This window comes from Diorhabda carinulata, chromosome 9 (assembly GCF_026250575.1).
Source record: "Diorhabda carinulata isolate Delta chromosome 9, icDioCari1.1, whole genome shotgun sequence".
Lineage (NCBI taxonomy): Eukaryota > Metazoa > Arthropoda > Insecta > Coleoptera > Chrysomelidae > Diorhabda > Diorhabda carinulata.
Genome location: NC_079468.1, coordinates 19,802,318 through 19,819,600, shown reverse-complemented (window position 1 = coordinate 19,819,600; position 17,283 = coordinate 19,802,318). Strand labels below are relative to the sequence as shown.

Sequence of the window (17,283 nt, the reverse complement as noted above, 5' to 3'; positions counted from 1 at the left end):
CCACTGGTTATTTTTTTCCACTGCGCCTTTATTTTCTCCTCGCAATTTGTCCAGGTATTTTCCATCTATAACCTTCGCTATTGTCCAAGTTTCCGATTCATAACTCAGAACTGGGCTTATGAGGACTTTGTAGTCTATTTTTTTCATTAATATCGTTATTAGTTCTTGTAAACCCAGTTAATAAATATATTATAATCATGTGTTTATAGAAATGTTTTGATATAATTTTTGCGTAGTTATACAAGATGAAATATGTATTTTGTGTTTATAATGTGGAAATACTCCAATTTCCTTGAAAATTGTCAAAAATTACGGACAGTCAATGGAGTAATCAAAACATTGTTTTAATCGGGAAGAGTACGATTTCTGTGGCGTCGTGATTTAGCTTAATTAGGCCAAAATAAATCGAAAATGAAGAATAAAATTTTTTGATACCTCGATTCATTTTCGAGATATCGATACTTGAAGTTATAATCAAACGTCAGTTTAAAATTCGCTTTAAAATGAATATTTTATCACTTCAAATTCAATATCAATCTTGTAATTTAATAAACAAAAGATTTTTTATTTAATTTTCATGTTATTTACCCTAATAATCCAAAATTATATTGAAAAAAACAGATTTTTATATCAAAATGAGCCATTTTTGATAACTTTCATCACTCTGTGATGAATATAACTTAACATACGATGAATACATGAGTAATTTGATGTTTTTCATAAAGAATTGTCGGTTGTTTTTCATTACTCATAAAATAAAAAAAAATAATGTAAAAATATCCTATTTTGAGCAAAAAGTACGATCTGAATGCTTTCAAAAGTTAGTTATTTAGGTTAGGTTAAGTAGTATGTCTATGTATAACTCATTTCTATAATAAATAAATAAAAAAATGTGTTTAAATATCTTAGAAATATACATATGGCGTAGGTGCAGTTGGGCCGTATCTAAATATACTAGACATTTTATAAACAGTTTGTAACAAATACAAATAATAATAAATAGATTTTTCCAGCTACAAGTATCGATATCTCGAAAACGAAGCGAGATATCGAAAAATTTTATCCCGCATTTTCGACTTATTTTGGGTAGATTCACAAAATAGCATAGTCAAATACAGTCGCCACGAAAATCTTACTCGTGCGTCTGAACAATATCCGGAATCTGAAGAAACTGGTTCAGTTTTCCAAAAAGATCTATGAAATTATTGAGGTGTTATGAAATTGCTAGAATTATCGATAAATATTCAAATAGTGATCAAGAAATTTATACAAAAAGACGTTCAGCATTTTTCACACACATTCTCAACCTCACATTTATGAACAAACAATTATTATAGTGTACGATAAAAAGCTTAAAGCTGCTATAACAGCCCATAGACATTAATTAAGAATTAAGCTCCATTTACATAAGAAATAACAAATGAATCATAATATCTGAAAATAGGAGTTTAAGCTTATAACATGGAATACTTACTATTTTTCTTGTACAAAAGTATTTCGAACTGATCGTAAAGCTGGTGCTCGAGCACGTGATCCACTCTGCTGATTGTCTCTTTATCGGTCAGTTCACCAAACATGAAGGCACATCTGCAAGACTTCTGCATCACTTCCGCCCTATTGTAACCGGATATTTTGCAGAAGGACTCGTTGCAATAGACAATTGGATAATCCACTATTTGCGCGTTCGCCAATAAAAAACTACTATCCGCTGAAACAAAAAAGAACTTCATCAATAATCTACTTAGAATTCTGTTGAAATATAGTTCAATCAATTTTATTAATTATATCAAGAGTAATGGCCAAATCAATGGATATTTATTATCCTAGATAGATCTAGAAAATAAAATTGAATGTGATTTTTATTATATGATTATATTTAAACATACAATAGTGCTAACGTCTCTACTAAACATGAAGCTACTCAATACCAATTTAAAATGTAGTTAAATATTCTACGTATTGTAAAGCTTCTTCGCATTTATTTGCACTTTTTCTATTCATGAGGTGGATTAATAAACACTGTCATTAACGTTCTTAATTTATTTACACACTATACAATACACTTAACTTAACAATAATTTACTAATAAATATCACTTAAATCATATCTGCGACTACTTTTACTAATTCGTTCTTTTCACTGCGACTATTTATTTAAAACTTACTAACTGCGCTCCATTATATAATTTTATGCCTATACCAAAAGAATTAGAACATTTAAAGCAAAAACAAACAAAAAAAATAAATAAATAGACCTTCCTGAAAATTATTCAAAAGAAATAATGTAAATAAACGGCTTGCTATCAAAAAATGTTCATACTCAGACATCAAACGAATACCGCCATATATGCCTTCATCAAATTTTAAAATTCCATTGTAGCTGGACAGGGCCGGCATAAGACACCGTTCAGCTTGCTGTTCGTAACAATATTTTTCAAACTTCAACTAAGGAATAATTAATTTTGCTTGTTAAAGCCGAATTCTATTTTGATTTTATTTTTATCTAATTTAGATACTCAAATTGTCATACAGACCGAAGTAGGTCAAACGTCAAATTTTATTATAAGCTGATTTCTTTTGAAAAGAGACTTAAACTTAAGATAAATCATCAAGAACAAGTCCGCGATATGGACTCTGGACCGATCATGTCCAGTTGTAGTGGAATTATGAAATTCGGCGAAGGCTATACATAATTGCAATATTTCACTAAGTTAATATCTGAAATACCTAAAAAATGAACTAATCTTATACATATATCAAATACCTTAGGATTGTGGCGCTGTCTATATAGGGCAGACAATTTAATATTCATAAAATATATTTAAATGCCAACAAAATATTCAAATAAATAGAACTGCATTAAATAATCATATAATCTCAAAAAAATTTGGAAAATTCTTGAAATATATTCGAATATAAGGAAAAGGCTAAATCGGACGAAACAGCCGATAAGATAGAATTAATAAATTGAAGAAATAATGCAATTGAAGGTTCCTACTTATTTGGGAAATGTGACACATGAAGATGGTCTATCAATTAATATTATTTAACAAATCGAGAGAAAACAGACAAAAGTCGTAAATGCAAGAATACGGCGGACATTCAATTCGAAGTGAGCTTCGTGAATTTGAACAATGATGATAACTGAAGAGTGCGAAGGTGCGTTATCCTGATGGAAAAGAACTTTCTGTTTCTGCAGTTTTTTTCTTTACTTTATTTAGCAATAATGCGGATACTGAATATATATTAGATATTAATAAAATCTTCTTTGCCTTTCTCAAAGCAGGTTCACCTTTTCACTGTTTTGACGGCTTTTTCCATTTCAAGAGTGTAGTGTTGGATCCAAATTTGATCTACTGTCATAAGTCGACGCTAAAAATCCGACTAATTTTGCTTAAACTGAATCAATAACGCCTGGGAAATATATATATACACGGATAGTTTACACGTCCATAATTCTTCAGTCATTATATGGCAAATGCGTTCTTTTGATATGTCGATAGCCTCCACAGACATTATAGCCTCAATTTCTGATAATGCAGCTGGTAGTGGCAGTTTTTGACTATCCCGACTGTCAATTCAGCTGCCCTGAATTTCATAGTCGTGAATTATAGTGCTGTGTGTTTTCTTTTATTTGGTAGGCGCACTATCTTTCAAAAATAAATATTCAATGACAACTCTATATAAGTTTTTCCCATTTTCAAAGAATACTCACTTATACGATCTTCAAACAGAAGCTAGGCGTTCAAGAAGGCTTATATTGATTAGTGGCGACATAGTTAGGTTGAGATCGGTAACTTTTCACGCAGCACTTGTATTACAATATTGTTAATGTCTTATTATAATTATTATAATTTGTTAACGGATCGGTAAACATTAATTATGATAATCTTTTAGGAGTCCTTGTAGGATTATGAGTTTGTGAGAATGCAATTTATGGACTTTAAGAATCAACGCTTATAATTCTGACTGATTTCAGCATAATTAAATTTCTGTCTTCAAAATATTTTCTTACAATACGAGTCTTCCCGCATTGATACATGCCCGATTTTTAGATAGCTTGGCCTGAACCGACCTCTGTATGAGCAGTTTTTGAGGCGTACTTGGTTTTCTTACATTCTCATTTTTTCTAAATTATTGTTCACTGTACTTTGCTATATTTGCATAGATTTCAAAATTCTTTTCTGATTATCTATGTGACTTTCATTTTTGCTCTTGCTCAATATTCATGTCTAATACTTAGTAAAACTTCATTATTGTATATTACAGTTTAATAACACATAATCAATGATATCTTTTTCGACAATAATTGATGATATTTTTCAAAGCATCTGTAAAAAGAGATACCATGAAAATAACAGTACTGCCATTAAGAAAACCACCGACTATGTTATCTATTTAAATCAGATCACGTTTTTACTGACCGTGAAAAAGCGACGAGTCCCAATAATTTAAGAAAAAAAATTGTGATTGAATTGTTGAATTTATTCCAAATTACAAGCTTATATTGTATTAGGCTACTTGTTTGTCAACTCTTCGGAATATCATATTTTTTATTTGTGTATAAGAAATTCAGATTCAGAATGTCCAGTGGATTTTTTAAGGGTTAACCAAAATCATCTTTTTAGCTGTTCTACTTTGTTTTATTGTTCTTTTTCTGATCCTTTTTTTTTAGAAAAATTTTAATATATTGGCACCAATTCATATTTTCATTGCCAACTAAAAATCGATCAGTTTCCTCTGCCCGAGCTCAGCTACCGAATTAATGATGTACGTTTTGTTAAATGTAAATAATACATTTTTTTTTCAATTGTGTTCATTTTATTTCTAGTTTTATAGAAGTTATTGTTCGAAATTTCGAATGATATGAAAGAAGGAATTATTTCACCTTGGACTAATTTGAACGTAAAAAAAAACATTTTTATCTAATTGTAAATGTTAGTGAGCTTTTGTATTTTTGATATAATTGAATATGAGTAATGGGACAATTACATACACATACATATTTATATGGAACTAGCTGACCCGGCAGACTTTGTACTACCTCAATGTATGACTTTTGTATGAAAAAAATTTAAAACAAACGAAAGGAATCCTTTTTTTATTATAACAAATAAAAAATGCTTGGTATGAATGAAGTTGTATTATTATTTTTGATTAATTACACATGATGTTATTTACTTGTTCTGTTTTGTGTATAATTGCCCATGCGCGAAACAGGGAAATTCTAAGTTGATTCCGCAAACTTACAACGACTGGCCTTGCGATTTATTTATAGTCATCGCAAAGGCCAGACGTACCGGAAATTTTATTTACATTATCTATTGACGTGAATTGGACTTCTTAATATAAATTTAAGCTTCAATTCGTGTCATCCTATGTCACAAAAGAGATCAGTGATAATAATTTTGGCTGATCAAACTATCAGACCCTGAATTTAGATGCTTAGCTATTCAAAAAGCTACTACAATCAATTAAAAACCAAAACAGAAACAAAACATCAAAACATAAAACATTTTTTCTTACCATATGTACCAGGACTTTTCGAACAACTATCGAATTATTTCAATAAATATGATATTGGTATAAGTCATAAAGGACATAATACATTATCCAAATATTCCACTAAATTAAAATCCAAAACATCAAAAAACGGAAGAAGTAATATTATATATCGAGTGCCTTGTACTAATTGTGTACATAGGGCAGACATCTCATTATTTAGAAAACAGACAAAGAGGTCATCAATACGATAAAAAAATAGAACTGCATTAACGACCCATGAAATATAAATTCAATTATAAAGATTCAAAAATCCTTGAATCTAATACACGAAAAAGAGAATTTTTAGAAAAGGTTCACATTCATAAGAACGAAAAAGCTATAAATGATAAAAAAGTAAAATTTATAGAATTTATAGAATTTATAGAATTTTGTAAATTCTAATAAAACTACAAATAATTTAATTGATTACTGCTCTATATTTGAGATATAAGGACCAAGGAAAAATTAATTTTTCTTATTAGAACAACGTTCTAGTTTGATTTTATTCCTATTTTGATATTCATGATGAAAGTGTCAATCATATTTTGATAAAGAAAAGTCGAAACGTCAATTTTATCTATATTTCAAAAACATAAAAGTGTCCTAGAGAAATCAAATAAAGGTTAAATATTCTTTTCACTGTATTCATTTGATTGACTTCTATACTTAGAACCAAAGAATCAATGGACTTTTTGTTCAATAAATCTTGTGGTTTCAACTGTTATTTTGCCATATCAGAGGAAATTGAGTAAGAGATAAGTATCTTTTATATTGGCCAGTGACCTTCAGAAGCTCACGTAAGGTCACTAATGGCAAATTGATTGAACTCAAGTACTTACAGAACGAACTATTAAGTCACGTATGGGTGTTATATTGCATAGTTAATTCTTGAAAGAATGTTTCAATAGTTGAAATAATGTATTATACGGAATGTTTGATATATTGCAATACACACGAATAACTTCAATTATATTTATTTATTTACCACGAACTTGAAGTTGTAGCATGAATATCGTGAAGGAGCAATCAAGCTCTAAAACTTCGTATATATCAATTTCTTTAATAAGAGCAAGTAAACTATTTTTGAAAAATATGATTTCGAAATTACTTTCGAAACTTTTTTCCTAGAAATTAGTTAATTTACATATCTAATAGTCTCGGAGGCAGTGGCTTTTTTGCTTCGAGATATTACATCCCGGCTGAGTTAAATACTTTATATTGCAGTCACATTCCCAATCACGAAACCGACCGTCTGTCTGAATAACATCGTAGACGGCGAAGGATGCGTCAATTAACTGCCATTTTCAATATAAATTTGATTAAAAATATTCTGCAGATATAGACTCGATAGACATGAATTTATGGATACTTTCATTAAAGAAAAGTAAATCGATTTTCTATAATTTCACTTGTTTCTACACATCTTTCAATTACAGCAGTGAACTTCCACCTCTCATTTCTTCTAAATTCGGCATATCTTGACCCAAGCTAGAGGGAAAAGACCCAATGCACGATATGGGCTCTAGAGCCGGTCCTGTCTGGTTGTAGTGGTATTCTAAAATTCGGCACGTTTGATATAAGGTTGATATACGCGAAATTCGTTCATTGCAGGCGATTTGTTTACATTGTTTCTTTTGAACTAGGTCTATTTATTTATTTGTTTTGTTTCTTTATTTTCTAGAATTTTTGGGAAATTCGTTTGGCTATATCAACGAGTTGGTTTAGGACAGTTTAGTTTATAATGAACAGTGATAGTGAACAGAACGAAATTGAAAGTAACCAAAGAATTTAGATAAATTATAAGAGTTAGGCCTGCTACATTACTACAGGGACATTATTCATAATGTTCGAATATATAATTTAGAGAATATACTTAAATATAAGTTCTAAGTTCGGAATTTCAAATGCCTATAACTCAACAATAATGGGTAGTATGAAAAATCGACAAGAAAATAGTATCACAACATTATTTTCACGTCATCTACTCACTTTCGAATTTTTTGCATTAAGTCCTGGAACACTCTGAATATTCCTAACTGCAATAAAAGTTTTAATACCGTTATTAGTTCCATGGTACTTTTTTTCAATTCTATATTGGTGATCTCATATTTGAGTCTCTATTTCTCCATTTACGCCCATTTTGTTGAATGTTGAACGTTGAATAAAATGATTGAGAAGGCCGAAGTGGTATGATGCTATAATCATGAAGGTGTTCATTATATTGAAAAATTTTTACTTGATTTCTGTGCTTGTTTTCCAGTACTTGGTCTGACATTAAAACCCGAAACTTTGTAATTACTTAATGTTTAAAGTACAAACTCAAATTTTTCATCCTCTTCAAAGGTTCTTTTTTTTTTTCAATGATATTGCTCTCTTTGATAATTTTACGTTCCGATCAGAAATATTTCTTACTAATCACGCATATTATTGTGTTTTATTATTTTAGATTACGTTTGATTGTGAAATTACACTTTCCATTCCTTTGTTTATTCTATATATTCTATATATTCTATAACAAAAAATATTCCACATATATTAAATGGTCTGGAAAACTAGCTACGATTTCAACTTAAATTTCAGCGCTGCTCTAACATAACTTCAGCTTATTTCAAGAGCCAGCTCTAAAAGATATATCGATAAAGATTAGGTTCCATCCCTTGTAATTTCATCCGTATTTCCTGTTTAAAGCTTCGTCTCAATTCGCGGCTTGCATTCAAACGGAAGGAGGTCATTCACCGTTCTTAAAATAGCTCACAAACTTTATATATACAACTTATTTGAGGTTTGAAGCTGCAGCTTGCCGTATTATGTCGATAAACGCAAGCGATAGTTGTTGTGTGAAAGAAAGAAAATTTTTGAATAATGAAAATGTAGAAAGTAGGCCAATCGTCGTCATTTGATTTCTAGGGAAACAGAAAAACTCAGTTTTCCGTTCACAACTAGGACTAATCAATATATACGTTGTTTGTTGGATGTGAGGCGGCTATTTTCGGGATTGATTGAAACCTGCAGCTGATATTAACATATAATAGATGACAGTTTGATTTTGGTGGAATTTTCGTCGCCGATTGAATTTTATAGTTCTTTTTGTAGCTTTCACAAAAGGTCATAATACTATAAGTATAATGAATGGATTCACAATTCTTTATAAATTACTTTCCACACAATTGGAAAAACTAGAAACAATAGTTTAACAAAGTCAAATGTACTAATGAATTATTTGTTCAACTGAGTAAGCTGGTCAGATGAATGAAAATTGTTATTTCTGTCAAAATAGCTTCTGTTGATGATTTTTCAATCAAAAACAGGAATGAAATCAAACTTATATTTTGTTTCGTCACTCAAATCACAAATATTTTATCATAATTTAGTATCATAATGGCCAACATATAATGCACACGTGTAGGTGGAATGACTTGTTAAAATTCTTTATTGCAATTTTTATTTTTTGAGGTTCAACGCCTCGAAAATTTCCCGAAAAATCCAGTCTTTCGTAAAGGCAAAAATAGAAAACATTTATTGAGAGAAGTTGTTTGGAATCAACATTTAGATCTTCATAAAAAATTTACAGATCAGTTTATAATCGGAATTTCTAATTTTTATTACAGTAAAAAAATCATCGCTATCAGGTGGACACTATTTAGTGATAATTGAATAAAATGAAAGTTAGTTGCAAACCTGAGATTGAATGCCATTTATCCCCCTCTTTCGTCTGTGCATTTTTCGATATTAGTTTATGACGAACATGAAGGGTATTTTGTTTGCTTTTATTGAACTGAACAAGTGCTACAGATAGTGAATTTGGTGGTATTTCGACTATTTTTAGTTATATGGAAATGGACAAAATCATTCAAAACAAAATTATAGAGTTTGATTCATGCAGCTCCAATTAAATTTTCTCATCTTCATAAACGAATTTAAGCATTTTTCTTCTAAAAAAGGCTACAAGTTTACGGTCGATCACAGAACAGTCGAATCAAAAAATTTTTCCGCTTCCATTACCTAGCAATTTGAAGCTCTTCGAAACATGGCCTCCGCTCCACAGCCTGCTGAGTTTGTAGCGCCCATTCTGTTCTATAATGTTCCATAATCACACTGAAAGTGCTCTCAATATAATATTTGTTTTACCTTTTCCCTTATTATCGATTCATGAGAATAAATGTTTATAGAGTCACGCCCTTGAAGACAAACAGAACTGTTATCGCCTTGCTTCGTCACCTTCGCTTAAAGAAGACAAATTTGAACGTTATACGAGGTTTGACTTCTCATTGCTAGTATTACTTTATCAATAATTTATGAAATCCATTAAAATGTTTATGGGACTATTTTAATCAGTTGCAGTAGTCAGATGTTGAAAAGCTTGCGGCGACTTTAGAGATGGTCCGCAAGGAAAGAACATTCGTCTAGACCTACTAAAATGGGGCAAAGCCGGGAGAGCTTCACTGACCTCACTTTAGAAGGGCGTCGCAGTGAAAAGGTTAAATATCTGGATTATTGCTGAGGCTGCAAACGCCGATAGAGAAACGGAAAAAAATTTCCACGACGAATTACAAACGACAAAAGTCTGTGTGAAGTTGGTACCAAAAAATCTGACTCTTGAACAAAAGCTCTTGAGTCAACGGGTCTGCTCAGATTTCTTTCACAGGTTAGAAAAAGATCTGCTTTGAAAGGGAGCCGATTTGGATCGATGGAAGCGGTAAAGCAAAAAACGGCAGAGCTCCTAAAGGCTCTCACCAAAGAAGACATCCAGAACTGTTTCGATCAACGGAAAAACGTACGGAAAGGTGTGTGACGAGGGGAGAGAGAATTTTTATGATAAATCCATTTTTCGTAACGAGCCTAGATTTTAAAATAGCCAGACCTCGTACGTATAATTATTTTTGCTTTTATAAATTATCATCAAACGGTTTTTACTTATATTTGTAATTACCCTCTGGATTCTGAGTGACTTCAAAGGTCAATGTTTTTGTGTTTTTCGCCATTGACTGTATTTTCAACCCACAGTACTTACGGTGATGGTTGGAAGACTGTTCAATTAATTTAAGCATGCATAATACGTATACTACACTTCCATCAGTTTCAACATGAGTTTTTGTATATTTTTTTCTGATAATTTTTCTAATAATGAATGCTTGCTGTTGTGAGACATCTCTTGATTCAACGCCAAGCATTACTTTTGTTCAATCCAGTATTTGGATACCTTCTACTTAACGAAGCAATAATCGTAGCTATAAATCAAAAATAACAAAAACTTTTTCCTCCAATGTCTACATTCTAATTAAAAATTGATGAAATCTAATAATGATCATAGTATGTGCCAATCAATAAACGGATTAATATCTATTTGGATGCAATAATATTTCCATGTCCAGTCTCTATCACACACATTAGCATTTGATTTGTGGATAAAGTATAAGAAATTATAGTTACTGATGATTTTATAGTTTGGTATGGGAATCCAAATGTTTGTTAGCAACCAGTCTCAAATCAAGCAGGACTGTTTCAATACAACACCTGTTCTGCGATTTATCTACCAAGCTTCTTATATGATTGACTCTGTTTACACTTACTTTGTTGTACTCCGAAGCATTTGTGACTGCATCATATTCATGATCATTAGTCATTGCTGTGGAAATGGACTTCTTGAGAAGATCGTGCAGGATATACAGAACAGAAGATATACGTTGAAGAACAGGTCGAGTATACACGACTTCAGAGAGAATACAGACTAAGCAACTGCTCTGGTACGGAGATGTGATGAGGATAGGTTGCCGGAGGTAGCATTGATGTATCAACCGCAGAATAGAAGAAGACGAGAAAGACCCAGTCAAAGCACCGACCAGATAAACTAAGCATCGTTAATCATACCATTCGCTTTCAGCAATTTATATTCATATCTTCGATTTTGATATGTTTTAATGAATTCAGAATGGTTCTCACTAAATTGAAAGTTCTAGAACTGTGGATGATGTTCATACTGAACACACTGTTTACTCTATCACTACTCCAATACTAACACTCACACTATCAACAGTGTGTTCTTTCAAAATGCTTAGGGTTTTAGAGAATCCACTGAATTTGATCAATCGAAATGTTTTGTTAGACAGAAAAATCGTTGAATTAAGTGTGAAAAAATGAGCGATATTTTCTATTATTGTTTAAACATGGCGTGTGAGTCCGACATTAAGGGGAAACTTCATGAAAATACTATTTAATGTGCGAGTGAAATATTTGGTGAAGGCTTTTATCCTATTATATGGGGATACTATACATTGAAAGGTTTGGCGAATTCGCAACGAGTATTTGGTGGAAGTTTATGCAAGGTGTTTCAATGTTTCAAAAAAGGTCAGGTAGTTTGGTAAGAAAAAAATTTTCATAACGCTTCTCCACTTTGGAGAAAAATGTATACACATTTTCACGATGTGCCAAAACAACATTTGGATGGAGTTTCATACATTTTCAAGAATAATGAATAAAAATTATGAAGTAATAATCAATAATTGTATGGAATAGTCATATTAATAAAACAAAAAATCTCAAGAAGAAACTGGAAATGAAAACCGAGAACATAAAATAAAAATCTCAACTCAACCAATCACGCTGAGATTCTATCAAAATGTGGTGAAGCTCCAGAGTATATAACTCGCCCGTTTAGCTTCAAATTTTTCAATATTTTGAATAAGCGATTGTTAAAAAATCCAGGAAAATATCACTATTTATTTCCGGCTTTTTAATTTGTTACCCAAGGCTGCTGTCCAAGTGAGTGTTAGTAATGTAACTCATCACTCGATTTGTTTGCATAGTGTGAGTCAAACATACCTTGTCGTTTAAATGTGGAGTCGTCCTTGATAATAAACAAGATATTTGGACTAAGAGCTGACCTATCGTGTAATGTTTAACAAAAATGCAATCTAACTGGTAGACCATATGACAAAATCTCTTGAGCTTGTTTGAAATTATAAAGATGTAGATGCTGCTCTCTAAGTATCCACCAACTACTTGGAGAAAGTGTATTTTTTTATCCCATATTCCTCACGTTAAGTGCCGTATCTTTATTTAGAATAACATTTAAGTATTGTTGTATTTTCCAACTGGAAATATTTTTTTTGTTCTCAGAGTTCCAGCTTCTCAAAAACAGCTCTAAATGTATAGTATTGGCGAACTCATATAAAATATTTTGTTTCGCATTCTAAAGGTAAACTCAGTCTCTAAGCGCGCGTCAAACAGTGTAATCGTGAGTGTTGGTGCAGTGGTGATGTGAACGGTGTATTCAGTACAAACACAATATGAATAGTAGTACTTTCATGAATGTTGAAATCACCGTTTGAATCATTTCAATCAAAAATATTGTAAACGTAGCTCCCAAGCTGTTCAAAGTCCACCCACGTTTTCATTTTTTGCCCCCTTTTTCACAAGTTTTGAATGTGGCTATTAAAATGCCTGATGGAATTTGTTATTCGCTCTGAAATTCGTATTCGCGCGTTTCAGATGGAATAATAAATTTTGAACTGGATAACTATGTAGGGTGCAATTATTAAGGATGCCACAAAGGCTCGTGCAGAAACATAATCACATATATTATGTTGCGGTTTCAAATAACTTCAATATTACACACGTATGGGAATGGGAAGTTGGTTAAATCTGGTTTAATCTCAGTTTATCCCGTTTTCGGATTGAGATTCAAAGATATATTTTTCATTGGTGATATATATAAGAGTACTAAGGGTATGATAGAAAATACAATTTATGAAGTAGTAATAACAAAAAAATAAATGAATATGAGTAAAAACAAACTTGTGCTATAGTTAAACTTAATTCACGACTTTCATAGTTAATTATAAATATGATAATAGTAAATCATCTCATGGTATTGCTTATTTTCAATAATTGATAGTTTTGTACAGCGTGATCACAAATCTTTCTAGGACTAGCAGCAATTCGTTGTAAATGTGTAAAGTCATCCGTTGATGTCATTTCTAATTACAACAGTAGCCAGACACTTTGGTTGGTAGCTTTCAGCACGTTCTGGAACACCGGATAATATAAATAAGACAAAAGCTCAGCCAATTAATTTATCATCCATAGACAACACTCTACATTAAATGACTATACTTCAATTGTCATAATTAGCATATCTGTTTTAATATTGATTTCGAAGCTCTTTTATCGTTATTTGTGACTTTTCATTACGCATTTAAACACTAAACTATTCACTAATTCTTATCATTAAATCATTCACTTATTAATTAATTTTTTGATTACATCGTTTGGTTCACTTTCCACTAATCCGATATGTTAACTGTATTATCGAATTGTTTATTACCTCCCCTGGTTGTAGCCTCTGGTTTTATATACTATCATCACTTTCAAGAACCTTCGATTTCATGAATATCCCTAATTCACCGTCACACACTCAAGGGCTTAGAAATTGTGAATAAAAAAGTCACAATAATATAAAATACTGCAAAAACTCTTTTTGCTCTACAACAACAGATATTACAGGAAATGCTCAATTAATTGCATTCGTTAGGTTTATTCACGAAAATGATACAATTAATCAATTTTTATGTTGTCGGGAATTACCTGATTTTACAACTGGTGAACATATTTTTCAAATAATTAGTTCATATTTAGAAGAAATTAAAGTTTCTTGGAAGTCATGTATTGGCATTTGTACAGATGGTGCTCCAGCTATGACTGGACATCTAAAAAGATTTGTAGCACATGTTAAAGAATTGAATGAGGATATATTAGTTACCCATTGTATTTTGCATCGAGAAGCACTTGTTACAAAATTTTTGCCATCAGATTTGAAAATAGTTGTGGAACAATGTGTTAAAATGGTTAATTATATCAAATCAAGACAATTAAAAAGTAAATTATTTAGTAAATTATGCCAAGCTATAGAAGCCAAGTACGAATCCTTGTTCCTTCATACAGAAGTAAGATGGTTGTCCAGAGGAAAAGTTATATCTCGTGTGCTAAAATTAAAAGACGAAATGAAAATATTTTTTGAACAAAATAAAAATTATGACTTTGTTCATTTGTAAGAAGATAAAATATGGTGTACTGAACTGGCTCACTTATCAGACATTTTTGTTATTTTTAACAACATCAATTCAAGTATGCAAGGGTCTAATGGAAATATCTTAAACTCAACGGATAAGCTGGTGGGATTCAAAAAACAAATAACTTTATGGAAAAATAAAGCTCAGGAAGGCATTTTAGAAAAGTTTGAGTCAGTCCCTAAAGACAGTTATAAAACTATTAAATTAATTGTTGTTGATCATTTGACAACATTAGAGGAGAGTATTATTCATTATTTTCCAAAATCAAATATTAAGAAATTTTATTGGGTTCGCAATCAATTAATTCATTTTGGATTAACATCACATGCGATTATCCAATGATAGCCAAAAAAGCTTTAAACATATTATTACAATTTTCCACATATTATTTGTGTGATTTTCAGCATTAGCCAACATTAAAACTAAAAATAGATCAAGATTGTTGAATGTAGAAGACGATATGAAAGTAGCATTGTCATTTTTACGACCAAATATAAATGAAATTATCAAAAAACATCAAGCTCAAATTTCGGGGCGGATGTAATTTGGGCGCTAAAGGATTAATGTAAACTAGGCGCCAAGACCGAAGGGTCATTTCAATCCTAAGTGTATTTTGGGCGCTAACCGACTGAAGTACATGATTTATGGAATACAGTTATTTATTAAATCACCGACATTTATAATAAGATATATTTTTGTATTTTTAGATTTTCCTATAAGAGAAATGACCTATTATCACTTAAGGTCTGAAAAAATTTACCGTTAGAGGGGGCTACTTTGCACTTTTTTTAAATGAAAATTCTGCCCATAATAGTTAATAGTTTCCTCACAACATTTTTGTAACACTCTGCAGAATAAAGTAAATTTTATATTTCTTTATATTTTTATTTAGTACTAAAGTACATATTACATATAAAATAAGAGATTTACATAACCTAACCTAACCTAACCTACTTAAAAATCTATCAACTTTCCCTCTATTGGGTTATTTTAAGACTCGACCTACTTGCACTTCTTAGCGCCGAAAATACATGTCGGATTATCTACCCTTCTTGGTCAGACAGGTAGAGAAGGATGGTTAGCGCCCAAATTACACCCGCGGAAATTTCGAATTAAAAATATTTTTATTATTATCTTGTAATTAATCCCTTAATAAACGTTTATTTATTATTGTAGTATATATTAGTTTATTTCCTATATTTAAAATTTTTGTCATAAACTATGCAGTGTGTTGTAGTGAGTAAATAATTTTTATCTTTTTCTTTGTGTGCTCCCAAATTTTGAAATCGTTAAATATGTGCCGCAACAAAAAAAAAGGTTGAGAATCACTGCTCTAAACCTTCGTAGAGACAGCGGTTTATGAACGTTGGAGCCTTTCCTCGCTTTCTAAATGATGTAGAAAATCATCTTAATAACATTTTTCCTAATAGGTGGATTGATCGGGGATGTCCATTTGAATAATCAACACATTCCTCTGAATTAAATACAATGGAATAATTTTTTTGGGGATTTCGCAAGAAAATTCAGAATCGTGTGAAAAATTATTTTCTATGTCACATCACTCCCGAATTTTTTACATCTGGAATACTGTGTAATTTGTGAGGTATCAATCAATCCTCTTTCCCCTTCAGATTGTGCTATGGTTATTCTTCTGATTCACATTTTGGACGCGGTTACCGATATTCAATAAGCATAGTTCTTGAGAGTCTGCTGAGATCACCATGATCTGTATTCGACCATTTGATCCTTTCCGAATTTTGTACTAGAACCGGTATAACGAATTTGTTTATTCATTAAATATTTTGCAGGAATTGAGTCAGGTTTTTGATAAAATTTCATTATATTCTGATCTTACGATTCCAATTGGTTTTTCATTTGTGTGGTTTACTATTGATAATCGATAAAATCCAGTCTTCAGCATCGATTAGTGTTAGGGCCAAATGTATCAAGTGTATCAATCATACTGAACTATTTTGAGAAATTTAGTCCAGTGTATTTGATGTGGAAACGTTAAAAACCTCCTTAGAAGATTCTTATGTATATTTGTTTATTTGCTTTTCAATAAACCACGTATCACTGTTTAGAGTTTATTTAGCAGATAATCACATTTCGTTGTTGTTTTTTTGTTTGAACCATTGGTTTATTTGAACAGTTATTGTCAATATTATCATTATAATTATAAGATAAATAGAAAAATATTTGGTGCATACATTATGCAGAACAATGGAAAAGCAACCTATAGTTTTAGCTATGTTAAATGCAATTAATAAACGGTAGCACTGTAGGCAATGTGTGGGTTATTGCGGAAGTCATATGAATGACTATGAAAATCAATAATACATTACCAACTTGTTGATACTTCCGCTCACATAATTATAGGTTTACAAATGCAAAAGTCGCGTCATTCTTGATCGAAGATTTCAACCATCATTCATTATAAATAATATACGTTTAATTAATATAATCATTCTAATGACAACTCGATCCACTATTCCCTACTGTAACTTAAATATGAATTGAGGTAAATTGCAATTCAAAGTAAATTGTAACAACAAATTTTTCATTTTCAGAACAATAAAAATATGGATGGCATTAATAAACGTCCCTTTTAAGTTATATAATTCATTAATTATTGTAAGACGGTTCTAATAAATTTTTGAGATATAATTTTG

At 31.1% G+C, this 17,283-nt stretch overlaps 1 protein-coding gene across 1 annotated transcript in view; it reads right to left on the bottom strand.

The window, feature by feature from the left end:
* Positions 1–225: 225 nt before the first annotated feature.
* Positions 226–17,283, bottom strand: part of LOC130897790 (potassium voltage-gated channel protein eag-like) — a 39,086-nt gene continuing 22,028 nt past the window's right edge. Inside the window, exon 2 of the mRNA XM_057806694.1 lies at positions 226–1,708. Within this exon, the coding sequence (XP_057662677.1) occupies positions 1,455–1,708 (254 nt within the window). The 3' untranslated portion in view covers positions 226–1,454. The remainder of the gene's footprint in view (positions 1,709–17,283) is intronic.